Source organism: Cyprinus carpio, chromosome B5, assembly GCF_018340385.1.
Source record: "Cyprinus carpio isolate SPL01 chromosome B5, ASM1834038v1, whole genome shotgun sequence".
Taxonomy (NCBI): domain Eukaryota; kingdom Metazoa; phylum Chordata; class Actinopteri; order Cypriniformes; family Cyprinidae; genus Cyprinus; species Cyprinus carpio.
In genome coordinates, this window is record NC_056601.1 from 22232520 (window position 1) to 22246855 (window position 14336).

The 14336-nt window shown below is 34.2% G+C and overlaps 1 protein-coding gene across 1 annotated transcript in view; it reads right to left on the reverse strand.

Annotated features, from left to right (window-relative positions):
- Nucleotides 1-739: 739 nt before the first annotated feature.
- LOC109108563 (vacuolar protein sorting-associated protein 37D-like) overlaps nucleotides 740-14336 on the reverse strand; it is a 36981-nt gene continuing 23384 nt past the window's right edge. Inside the window, exons 3-4 of the mRNA XM_042724929.1 lie at nucleotides 7199-7281; nucleotides 740-1593 (exon numbers count right to left, since the gene is read on the reverse strand). Coding sequence (XP_042580863.1) covers nucleotides 1114-1593; nucleotides 7199-7281 — 563 coding nt within the window. The 3' untranslated portion in view covers nucleotides 740-1113. The remainder of the gene's footprint in view (nucleotides 1594-7198; nucleotides 7282-14336) is intronic.

Genomic DNA, 14336 nt, shown 5'->3' on the forward strand with positions numbered 1-14336 from the left:
ACAGAAATAATACACTTTATTTTCCATCAAGAAAACGTTTTAGGAAGACTAATATTTTAGATTCTGCATTTGTTTTATGTAGTTTACACACAGTTTGCAATATTATAATGTGCCTTTAGGGTTTTACATTTATTATTATTATTATTCACTTATTTTTGTATTTCACTATATTCTGAATAACAATTAATTTTTTTAAAAAAGAAAGCATTCTAATTTTTATGGACAGTGTTTTTGCATTGTGACATTTTTGTAATTCACAATATTCTAAATAATTATACATTTAAGAATGAATATAATTCACAATATTTCATTTTAAAAGATTCTAATACTACATCATGCACAAATATGTTGTATAATAATAATAATTATTATAATTATTACTGTTATTATTATTTGTTTCTTATTTTGATTTTGAGACATGTTCTTTACAGGTTTGTTATAAAATAATTGATAGTTTGTATAAAATATATGAATATATCATTAATAGATAACAATAATAATAATAAATAATACCTGAATATATCTATAATAATAAAATATGAATAAAATAATACATTTACTAAGATTTATACACAAAACAAGTGAAAACTCATTTTTGAATCTCAAGTAAATTTGCTGTTTTAAGAATGATTCTATGCTATAAAAAGAAAAACATATGGATTAAGAAACAGTGCAGGCAGTAAAATAACAGTAAGATAATAAACAAAATACAGAAAATAAAATACGAAACATCAAGATATAGGTTTAAAATAAACATCATGATTAGACTTTATTGAACACCCATAAACATTACAAAAAGGTGCCATTTTCCAAGTCCCTCTGCGGCCCAAAAGACCTTCCAGTCAAAAAGCAGTGTCTCAAGAAACAGGGCACTTCCCTTCTCAAACAAACAGCAGCTAAACTCCTGCCACGTCCCGACTAAACCCACACAAATACCAAACAGATCGATTGAAACGAACAAGCAACAACGACAAGCGACATTAACAAATACTTTATGGCTTTCCGCTCTCCTCCCTTTTTGGGTACATGAAGGTTTGATTTCATGGCAGCATCATTATCATATATCGACTCGATGAAGGCTTCACGTGGTCTCTGCGCAACTTGTCTTTCATGTTATCGACACGGAGGCTCGGGCTGACGGGGACTGGGCCTGTACAGCTGCTGCAATCGGACCGGTCTCACCGGCCACCCGGGTAACTGTCCAATTACTCTCAGGCCGACGGGCGGCCCGGGGCACGAGTGACGGGCGCAAGGCCCAGAGACCTGTGGCTGGCCTGAGCGGGAGTCCAGAGGAGGTAGGACCGAAGCGGAGGAAGAGGAAAGCGGCAGCAGGATGGCCGGGGTCAGACCGTATCGGAGCTGGAAGACACGGGGAGGGCCGTGTGCGCTGATGCCGTTTGGCCGAGACTCCTTATGTTCCTCCTCCCTCTTCAGCTCCTCCTCCTGTTTCTTCGCTTTCCTGTCGGCTTTGTTGAGCTCCTGGAGCTTCTCAGCTTGAGCGCGGCGGATATGGTACATCTTCCTGCGGCTTTGGAAAGAATCAAGGAATTCCTCCAGGGGCACGTGGCCCTCCATGAACCTCTCCAGCAACTCCTGTGAAGGTCAAATGACAAATAAACAGGTATTAGAGGACAGGAAGTCAAGCCGGATTCATAACAAGTGTGACGCAGACGCAAACATCCTCTTTCTGACTCATCGTCTTCCAAGACAAACGTCGAAACCTAGATGTTTAAAGAACAGTTATTTCTATATGACCCTTCAAAATGACATTGATGGTGGAATCTCATGCAGTCCAATTGATTACATCATTTAAAGAAATATTTCTGCATTAAATAAACCCTGCTGAAGAAAAAAACAACTTAGACCAGCCTAAGGTGGTTTGCTGGTCTTAGCAGGTGTAAGATGGTCAGCTGAATCCCTCAGATGTAATACTTTACTTGAAGTACCCACTGAGATTTTAGTGAATATTTCAATCATTTAAAAACATATTTACATGTTCAAGGTTCTCTGATATCGGTTAATGGTGACATGACATGCAAATAAACAGATAAAATATTGAATATTTTTTAGTATTTTATTGCATTGTTTTTATTTTCAAATGAATCATATATAGTGCTGTACAACTAACCTCTTTTTAATTGTGACTTCACATTGCATTCAAACATCACACTACATTTTGGGAACTCAATGCAGCTGTACAAAACAAAACAAAAAACAAAACAAAACAAAAAACAAAACAAAACAAAACAAAACAAAACAAAAAATATCAACTATTATTATTATTATTTTATTAATGATAGTTTTAACTCAAAATTGTAAAAAATAGACAGAAATTGTAAAATAAAAAAATGAATATTAGATCATTATAATAATTTTATTTCATGCAAAAATTGTATCGTTTTTGAAAATCCTCACGTTTTTTTTTTTTTAGAATATTGGTGAAATGCCGTAAACCTCTGTCCACAAAAAGTTGGAAAATATGTAAATGTTTATATAAAATTAACCTTGCACACACAATACTGTGTTCCAAAATGTGTGTTAAACTCACAGCACATGCAGAGATGGAGTTGACTGCATTTACTCCAAATTATGAGCTGTGTGCATGTAGACCACAGTGCCGCGCTTCACTTTGAAACATGCAGCGCAGCAGACTACATAATTAATTAAATTGCAGCCATTGTTATGCTAATTGCATTAATCTATATCATGGTTTCAGTTTCAAGTTTGATTAATTGTGCAGCCCTGTTTAGTTAATTAGTTATTTAGTTATTCATCCCTGGTTTACTGTAGCTGATGTTCTAGCCTGGTCAGCCTAAAAGTGACAAAAAAACTGTTTTAATGTTTTAACATGTATTTTTAAGTAACATTTTAGTTACTTGACAAAAACACAGTGGGACTTAACAAACAGACAAAGATGATGTCTGCACAAATACTCATACAATAAATTTACCATGACCCTGAAGTGTCTGTGGAAGGCTCTGCTGGAAGGGGCAGGTGTCTACACTCTGTCTGTCTCAGTATGGGGGACTGAATAATTGATAAGTCTTGTCTGCACAAACCCACCCCCTAAATGTCCTCACAGACAGAACAATAAAGACTTTCAGGACACCTCCCCTGGCAAACTACACATCAGTGTGAGACAATAAAAAAAAAAGTGACATGACATACAGCCAAGTATGGTGACCCATACTCAGAATTTGTGTTTTGCATTTAACCCATCCAAAGTGCACACAACCGTGAACACACACCCGCAGCAGTGGGCAGCCATTTATGCTGCGGCGCCTGGGGAGCAGTTGGGGGTTCGGTCCTCAGTCGTGGTATTGCCGACCCGAGACTTGAACCCACAACCTTAGGGTTAGGAGTCAAACTCTATAACCACTAGGCCACAACTTCCCACCAATGAGCAACTCTAACCCACTACTGTTATTGTTAATCAAAAACTATTTCATTAGTTTTCATTAATTGAAAAAACAAAAACATAAAATCAATATACATATGTAAATATTAGCTGAAAATCTTAAGCAAAAATTAGAAATTTGGCAACTGAAATACAATGTTTAAGTAATACACTTACTAAAACTGAAAAAGATCAATTGAAATCATAAAAAAATGTAAAAAAATAAAATAAAATTACTAAAACTTATAACAAAATCAAAAAATATTAAAGTAAAAGCTAATTAAAATATTAATAAACACTATACACACAAATACAGTATATATTTTGAAAATATTTCCATGTATATATTAATATAACTGATATTATGTATAAATATTTTAAATGTATAAACATGAAATATTTTTCTTAAATATATACAGGCATGTTTGTGTATTTATATATACATAATAAATATACACAGTATACACATATATTATGTAAACAAAAACATTTATTTTGGATGTGATTAATCGCGATTAATCGTTTGACAGCACTTATTTGTATATATATATATATATAATAAAAATCACTGAATCACGACTACAAATACTTGATTTTGTAAGTCTTCCTTTTAATTTCTTGCCTTTTCAGAAAATATTTTGTTAATTTTTCCAAAGAAAAAAGTAGCTATATATGTTGCTATATAGTTGCTATGGTGTTATGAGGGTGTTCTGGGCTATAAAACAATAAAAATATTATTATTTAAAATAATAATAATAATAATCATAATCATAATAATAATATTAATTAAATCAGTTATATATATATATATATATATATATATATATATATATATATATATATATTTTTTTTTTTTAAACAAAATTACTAATACTTAAAATGATAATATAATAATAATAATAATAATAATACTATGATACTATAAATAAATAATATTAAAATAACATTGGGTTCTAAAATGCTGCTCAGTGGTTTTTATTGGCTCATGTCAAAAGAGCTCACCACTTAGTCTGTGATATTCTGGTCTATAGACATGGCTTGGGTCCCTCTTTCAGTGCAAGTCTGTGTTTTTCCCCTCGTTTAACTGTTTGGCAAAAATCATTGACAAAAACATCATAACACACCTTTCCAAACACAACAAACACTGCATGACAAGTTAATACTACTGAGCCAGGGTTTGTTCAAATCCCTCAAGCATAAGCAATAATAATAATGCTTACCTCAGTGGGGTTTCCCTGTGTAATCAACACAAAAATTACTACTGCATGAATCCAAAGTTATGCATTCAAAGATTTTATTTTTAAAGGTCCATTTGTCTTAATGGATGAAGCAGAGCACTCGAACCGTGTTTCATGTGGTCTCCTGCTGTTTATAAGCTTTTTATAATTCTCAATCAAGACATCATTAAAATTTTATTGTTTCATATGAGAACAGACTAAGAACAGTTGCCATCGGCCCTTTTCCAGACGCTGTTGCACTAATAGAATATGCAAGTCCTGTGGGAATTCACGGCCTAATCCAGCTCAGAAACACACGTGCGGGACTGATGTTTTGTCTGGCACGCTTCCTGCTGAAGGCTGGCTCTCTGTACAGCTTACTTATGATGGAGTGAGATCATCAATTAGATGGCAGGGGCATAATGACAAAGTCACAGAGCTATTGATCGGGCTTGTGTGGGGTGGAAGACACAGTGCTTGTTTACAGCCTGAGGACGGATAAACCTATGTAGATCAATCAGACAAAGCCGAACGGATGGGGCAGGGCGGCTGAGACAACAAAAGAAGACATGTAAGGAGTTTTTTGTCCTAATGGCCCATGTTCTGCTGAGCTCTTTTAAGCCCTTTGTTGAAAAGTCTGTGATGCTAACACATTATGCAATGAATGGTGACGTTCAGTTGGTGGACAAATCATTCTTCTGAGTCATATATTTTCTGAATCCATTCAATTGTTTCATAAATAAACAGTCTAGAGTCAATAGCTCACTGATTCATTGACCTAATTTTTCATGAAATTACAATAAACACCCTTACTAATAAAATTTAACCTCCACAAAAAATTATTAAACAGCTATGTGTGCCTACATATTGTTTTTTGGGAATGTTTGGGGTCAGCAGGATTTTTTTAAGGAATTATTAATTTTATTCAGATCAGAAGCCACAGTAAGGACTTTTACATTGTTACCAAAGACTTCTATTTTAAAGAAATCCGTTCTTTTGAACTTCCATTGGTTTTCACAGAAATATTAAGCAGAACTGTTTTCAACAGCTGTTTGCATATTGATAATATTAAGAAATGTTTCTTGAGCAGCAAGTCAGCCTATTAGAATTATTTCTGAAGTATCACGTGACCCTGAAGCCTGCTGAAAATTCAGCTTTGCATCACAGGAATGAATTACACTTTAACATATTAAAACAGAAAATAGTCATCTTAAATTGTAATAATATTTCACAATATTACTGTATTTTTGATCAGCTGAATGCAGAATTGGTGAACCTTAGAGACTTCTTTCAAAAACATAAAAAAAAAAAAATTGCATTGACCTCAAACTTGAATGGTAATGTAATATGCAATGAATTGCTAAGTCATTTTTTGTTTTTTTTTTTTTTTTTTTTGTTTTTTTTTTGTTTAACAGTTCATTCAAACACACTTTTCATTAGAAAAGATTTGTGGAAAGACTTCCCATCACTAGTAATGAATGCTAACAAGAAACATGAGCACATGGATGAAAAACAGGCATCGTCATGCTTAAATTTAATTATATCCATTTAAACAGATGGAACCATTTTCATGCTTCCCAGACAATGAGGGCTGATGTTACAACAACTGTTGTATTCATATCGAACAATTTGTATAGTCTATTACTTCATAACTTGTCCTACACCTGTGCTATAAATGCAAAAGAAACCCCAAAATCAAGCAGCTTTTTGAGTACCATTATTAAGCAATTAGATCTACAATTTTTGCATGGTGGGCAAAAATATATCAAAGATTTATTTACAGGATACATCAGACTTTTGAAGATTGTTTATTTGTACATCTCTAAATTATCAATGTATTATCATAAAACTAAGCATATAGATATCAGCAACCGTGCCAAATTGAATATTTTTGCTTAGTTTGGGCTTCTGAAAAAAAAAAGTAGTGTCTTTTTCTTCTTAAGTATGAGTTCCATATTCTTCTGTATCATACTATAGTGCCATAAAAGCCTTGTGTATCAAAAAACAAACAAACAAACAAAAACCCATTGGGGTTGGGTTATACACCTATATCTACAGTAACTGGAAATGCACCCGAGCACCAGGTTTGGTCAAATGTTCTTCATGAAATGTCAGGAGTGCTGGTTTTCCACTTCTGGGACAAACCACAGTGCTGGAGACATGACATCAGTTTTGATGTGTTTGCCTCATCTCTTATTTATGACACATGGGCTGTCAATGCTTTAAATCATTGATTAGATCACAGATCCATCTTTGTAAGTAATGCATAGGTTAGTGGATTTTCGCCCTCACATTCAGATAAACCGGTTCAGTGTAAATAAGGATGGTGTCATGTAGTGTAAAGACTTTCTGCACTTTTGTCAGGCTTTCATTCTGCTTTGTTCTGGTTCAGTTGGCAGGGCATGTTCATTCAACAGTGTGTCTGAATAAACAACATCCCGAGAGTACTGCTAGAAAAACAACATGTCAAAAGTTTACCCGCATTTTTTTGTTGTCTTTTGATACAGGGTGAGTAGGGACCGAGAAGAAAAGACACACAAAGAGTTTCTGTATATATAAAAGCAGCAAAGGATTTTGAAATCACCTCAGACTGTTCTTCAGCACGTGCGACCTCCTCCTGGAGCAGATTGTGGGCAGTCTGAGGACTGTGCTTCTCCGTGAAGGCCTCTGGAAAACCACAAACATTTAATCTCAGTCAGTTTCAATTCTCAACACGACTGCCTCAGAATCGCATTAAACATCACTATGAGAGATGGGAGCGAAAATTCATTTCTATAGATATTACTGTGCCTCTGCAGTGTTTCAGCTGCCCTGCTGCAGAGTCTACAGCAAAAACTGTGAAAGACAGCACAGAGAAATATGTAGATAATAAATAACCTGTTACATAGAGTGAGAGAATGATTCTTTTAGTCTGTTTCAAGTTAAATGGTTAAGCAGATTCACAAAATTGCTCAATCACTCAAAGAGTTGAGTGGTTCGCAATTAGTTAATAACTCACTCATCAAAATGAGCTGTTATTGATATGCGTAGGGTTAAATGTTTTGTGCTATACATTTTACCTTGGAGTTATTATCAGTGGAGTATAGGTTTTTACAACAATAAGAAAATCTGCAAAAAAAATCAGCATACGGGATGAATGAAACTGCACTTTCACTCTCAGACAGTAGGTGGAAAAGAGATCACTCTTTATTACAATAAAAATGATGCACTAATGGCATGCATATGTTTTCAGCAAGGAGGAGCAAGTTTTTGTGAGTAGTGTAGTGTATTCCCAACTTTTGATGCCAAGCGAATGTCTGTATCAGTCTGAAGAGTAGTTTATTCAAAGTGTGAACATGCATTCAAAGTGTGAACATGCATTCAAAGTGTGAACGTATTCAAAGTGTGAACATGCATTCAAAGTGTGAACATGCATTCAAAGTGTGAACATCCAATCAAAGTGTGAACATGCATTCAAAGTGTGAACATGCATTCAAAGTGTGAACATGCATTCAAAGTGTGAACATGCAATTAAAGTGTGAACATGCATTCAAAGTGTGAACATGCATTCAACGTGTGAACTTGCATTCAAAGTGTGAACATGCATTCAAAGTGTGCACATGCATTCAAAGTGTGAACATGCATTGTGCTTAGAAGAAAAAAAAATCTAGAACACATTTAATCAAATTAATAGTAAAAGCTGAAGATTGCCATGCTTGAGTTGCTTGTGCTGAACAACAGTAAACTTAATTTAGGCATAAACATAAACAAAACAATACCACTGTCAAACACAACAGATAAAATCATAACGTATGTAGCGTAAATAGCACTATACAAATAAATGTGAATTTAAATGTGAATGTGAAAATCCAAACTCAAAAGGCATTAAGAACATAATTGTGTAAAGCAATTCAAATGAAAGTCTAATGCAAATGAAATAGAACAGAAAAAGACAGATTTAAGAAACTACACACAAAACCTAAATAACTGCAATATCATATTGTGTTTCAGATTTCTATATTATATCCAATCTCTAAAGGCACATTCTTATTAAGGATGATAACTGTAACTACAAACTCTAAATAATCACTCTAATTATATAAAAAAAGCAAAGTTTACAACACAACTATAACGATAACGACAAAGGATCGATTTTGTTGGAATCACTTTCAGAACGTTTTTTGTAAGCTGATGAATGATAAAAACATAGCCAATCAGAATCCAGACTTTAAAGAACTTGAGTAGGCCTATTTAAAGCAGTTTACAGATTGCCTAACGGCAAAGTGTTTATAATAAACAACATTTGTACCATGGTGTGGATGGCCATATAGTTATAGTTATCGTTTTTGGTGTGAATAGATTGATTCCCACTCTCAGTTACCAAGTTAAAAACTTCCTGACTGAATCAAGCGAGCAGCGAGTTAAAAGCTCGCTCACAAAGCTGTCAGTCTGTCAGAAACTGTTACACGTTTGAACGTACAAGCGTGCATGAGATTTGAGAACTATGTATGAGAGGATGATTTCAAGAAAAAAAGAGTACATTTCTGTCTGTTATTCACATAAAGCTATCACGTGTCCTCAGAAGATTGAAACATGCTACGACTACTTTTGAGGTCTTTTAGGTGCATGATGCAATAAATGGCACATTAGTACTATATATATGAAAAAAATAAAAATAAAGCATCAGCTGATAGCGTCCCGCTGCACAAACAGAAATGCGGTCTCTTGGGGGCTGGTGACTGTGTGCCAACAGGACAAAAGAACATCGCAACAGTGTGTGAAAACATTGCGAGTGTGTTCAGCTGTGAAGAAGCTCCGCTGCTCGAGTCTTGAGTAAAGTGCGGGACTGAAGCTGCTCTCAGGTCTCTTCACAGTGTTATTGCAGGGCCCTGAGGGTGAGGGTGGATGCAATCACGCTCTGTTAGCTCATGTCCACTGATGAGAGTGAGGGGCTCGGACCCTCTTAGTGTTGTGCTGGGGTTGCTGTGGCAACTGGCAATTATGCTAATGTGCAGATGTGTTGAGTCCACAGGGGATGTGAAAAGCTGAGCTAGTGGCCGTCGAGGGCACAGACAGGTCACAGCAATGACAGCATTTGTGCTTCAATGAGCCAGAGCTGCTCCCTAAACAAACCTCCATTACAGGATGGAAATGCCCCTGAGAAAATGACTGGGGAGTCATGGTAAAACGAAGCTATCAACCGGTAATTATAATGGTAATGTATGATTATCCACCATTTAAATGGTACTCCAACACTTAGAAAAAAAAGTTCATTTTAATAAGGTAAAAAAAAAAAAACTACCATTTATACAGTGAAAATGACACTGAAAAAAATTATTAATTGAATTTACTAAATTTTTTAAGGTAAGTGGTTGCAATCAATTTATTTTAGCTACATTAAAAAAAAAATTAGTTGACTAACTTTGAACATATTTTATTTTTATTAAATGCAGCTAAAATAAATTGTTTGCAACCACTTACCTTAAAAAAAAAGAATTGTATAATTTTTTCAGTGTACAGTATGTCATTTAATTTTAAAATGTGTGAAAATTAATTATTCAAGATGATAATGTATGCACTTTTACGAATTTACAGCAGTATAAAGTATTAATCAGTTTAAAATGTAGAATGAAATCAGTTATTATATTTAACAAAATATTACATACATGTACTTTTAAAGTAAATAATTTGTTAATATGTTTTACAATGAAAAACAACAAAAAGGTTATTGGAGATTTTTAAAGTTGTTAAGAAATTAAAACTTTTATTCAGAAAGGATGCATTAAAGTGATCAAAAATGTCAATAAAGACTTACATTTAAAAAAAATAAAAAAAATAAAATATGAAAAAGTGACAACTTCTTGAATTTGAAGATCAGGCTAAATTTAACTTATTTTGTCTTCTGGGAAACTATGTAACTATCTTAGGGTAGTACTAAATGAAAAAAAAAAAGATATTTAGGCAAAATAAGAAAAATGTACACCTCCATTCTGTTCAAAAGTTTTCAAAAACACAAATAACACAGCTGTGGACCATTCAGGTAAGAACTAATATATAACCTTATAATTCCAAGGTGACTATATATATATATATATATATAGAGTTGAGGTCAAAAGTTTATATATTTAAAATAAATGCTGTTCTTCCAGATGTCCAATCATAGGAATAAATTATGTTTAAAATATTAAATATGTGATTTAAAATTTTAAATTAAAAAGATAACAGTTTATTGAAATTGTAACAATATTTTACATAATATATGGTTTTACTGTATATTTTGATTAAAAAAAAAAATACTGACCCCAAACTTTTGAAGAGTATATGGAGAAATAAAACCATTAAAATAATTGGATCAAAAGATTTATTTTTAAATGGCTTTGATAAAATGATACAGAAAGCAATTTCATGACTGTTAAAAGAGATATTTCTGAATAATCTCACTTCACCTGCTATTAGCAATGTAATGATATGTGAAACAGACTGCAATTTTATTTAGTGTAGCTAGTAGTGAAGAAATTACATGTTATTACATTATAATAATCATGGTAGTGACCAAAAACATGTCATCACCATAATACCATGTTTAAATAATCATGGTAATACCATGCTTCTATTCAAGGAGCTACTGCATCTCCAGACTTAATCTATTTGAGATTCTCTCATGGAAACAAGACTCATATATGATGCTCCTTAATTCATTGTTACTACTACGGATTGATGGCAACATTCAGGCACACACCTTGCCAATAACTCACAACAAATCCTTTCATTTTCCCGTACATGCCCCACTCTCACAACATGAATAATCAAAGGCCAACTATGTCACATGCATTAGTGTGTCTCTGTAGGTTCTGGCCGTGTGCCTGCTGAGGCATGTCAGCGTGAGCGAGGGGGAGTGGCACACCATGTAGATGACCCTGGAAACCCATGCCATGAAACGGTAATGGAAGGTGACAGACAGCCAAACAAACACTTGGGGAGCAGCTGTGGGTGACCTACATACTGAGGAGAAACCATGCAGATGGGCCGCAGGGCGCTCGCTTCACGGCGAGGAAACTACTGGAGCCAGAGATATGACCCGGGGCTTGTGGGATCTCACAGTTATGATGGATATAAAGCTAAGGACCCAACACTTTCATTGTTGTGACAAGACAGATCGCCGTCCTCTTCTGGAAGTGGTCATGTGAAACGAAAATTGAAACAATAGCAGAAAAGAACTGAGAAATGAAACCAGTTAAGCGCATGAACGGAATGGCCAATCAGAGAAAGAAAATCATCCTTCACCTGGACTGAACTTCAGAGATCAATAACCAGAGCCGAGCGCTGTCCTCCCTCCATGAATACATAATGCTAATTGATTTCATTGAGTCCATACAATCGTTTTGTTCCAAACAAAAGGTCTTTTGAGATCTGACTTCACCATCCTGTTAGCATTTGTAAATGAAAAATATTCTTATTCTCCAAAAGTCAACTGTTTCTTCTCACAGGATAACTCTGGTTAAAAAGAAGTACATTTTATGTAATTTGAAAGAATAAACTTAATTGCAAACTGAATGTAACTGACTTAACTGCTATTACAGTGGGGAAAATATTTATTTGATCCCCTGCTGATTTTTCTTACAAAGAAATTAAGGTTCTGTAAATTTTTTTGGTAGTTTTATTTTAATGTATAGAGACAGAATACCATCCAAAAAAATCCAGAAAAAAACACATCATATAAACAATAGAAATTATAATAATGGTTTTAAATGAGGTGTCATAGAATTGGCAAATAAATTTTTCATAAGTTTGTATGCACAGACATCTGTTGTGGGCGTTCTTGGCAGTTTTTACAAGGCTTTTTCTAATAGTGTTCATATCGATATCGGAATTATAATGTATCGACCGAAAATTAAGAAAAAAATTGTGATATAAATTTTGGCCATATCATCCAGCCCTAGTTTAAGGTAAAAAAAAAAAACTGATTCTTTTCCACATACTGTACATTATTGTTGCTCCTCTATACCCCGCCTTTCTGAAACGCGTCGATTTTTATAAAGCTCATTAGTCTGAAAAGCGAGGTGTGCTCTGATTGGTCAGCTATGCATTGCTTTGTGATTGGCCGAATACCTTAAGCGTGTGACGGAAATGTTACACCCCTTACCATACTGTGATGCCGTGTCCCGGTGCGACAAGACAAAACCAACAAAACCCATTTCAAACGAGACATTTGTTGCATCCAGTGGGGACATAATTAAGGATTATAATGAACTTATACTGTCTTTTTACGCTTTGCGTATCATGCCGCGTAAACATTAACCATGCCTGCATTTGTGATTCGGAGAAACGACAAACAACAAGCGTTACTCTACACTGCTCAAAACTCATGTTTGAATCATCAGTGGCAAATTCTTTAAATAAGAAAACGTACTTACAGACTGTGAGTCAGCATTATTTGTCAGAACACCGGCAGTGTAGGCTACTGGTTCAGGAAACAGTCCTTGTCCTCCGTAAAATGCGTTGCACACATCTGAATATTTGTGTTGAACTGTTCTGGAACAGTGTCCTAAATACAACTTAACCACTGATTTCTAGTTGTGTCCTCTTTTGAAAGACCAAACAAAGTAGTTTGCTTTCACAACGAAACACACAGCGCTTCCACGAGAAGGCGGCGGCGGCAGCAACAATGCTACAGCAAAAATAAAAAAGTTACGCCTTCTTTCTTTGCGTGAACATTTGGGCGGTGTAATGCAAATCTTCCCACACAGTGACGTAGACATGTGGGGGCGTGTTTAAACGAGGCGTTTAGGAGGGCATGGACCAGTCTTAACTTTTATAAAGAATATCTCTTTGGGTTTGAGACCAAAGTCTTTTCTATCTTATCTATTCACGAACAGCTTTTAACACTCCAAAGAGAAAGGAAAACCCCTTTAAATTTAGATGAAATGCAATTGACTGCACTTTAGAGTACCAACTTACAGTAGACCACTATTTTTATGCAATTTCATAATGACTTCTATTGTCTTTGAAATATGGTTAAAGTGTACTGTTGAATACTGACAAGCATTCATAATTTCTTGTAGTTACACATTTGTAATTTCAGTACATTTAAACTTTATTAATTTTAAATATATTAAACAGCACATAGCAATAATAATCAAGTACTTTACTGTTCTTTAGTATGTTACTCAACACATCAAAAAAGTACTTTAAAAATTTTAATCTGACATTATTACCACACACAGTATACTTTGTGTGCACTCAATTGTGCTAAAAAACAATAAAGTGTGTTCTCTTAAGTACAATTAAGTGACTTTATATTTCAATAATATTATATTATATTCAAGTACAGTTTTTTAAATATACTTTTAAGATCTGAAGTATATTACTATGCTTATTTTTTGACAAGGGAACCCTATTAACCACATCAATAAATCAGCTGTCAGCATCAACAAAAACTCACATTCTCACTTATTTATAATCACAAAATACCGTACAATATGGTCCAAGAGTCCAAAATAAAATTAAATAATAAAAATATTATTTTTTAGCGTAACAACTTGATTAAAAAAAAATTTAAAAATGAATTTTTGGAATGTTGTAGAAATTAGGTTTGTCCTTCAGCATCACTCAAACTGAAGCGCTAAACAAAACTTGATGATCATGTTCTCCAGCAGGAGTGAGATGATCCAAATATCAAGGAAGAAAGACTACTGACTTTGCAATAAAGCATTTTATAATTAATTAAATCTTGGATTATTCAT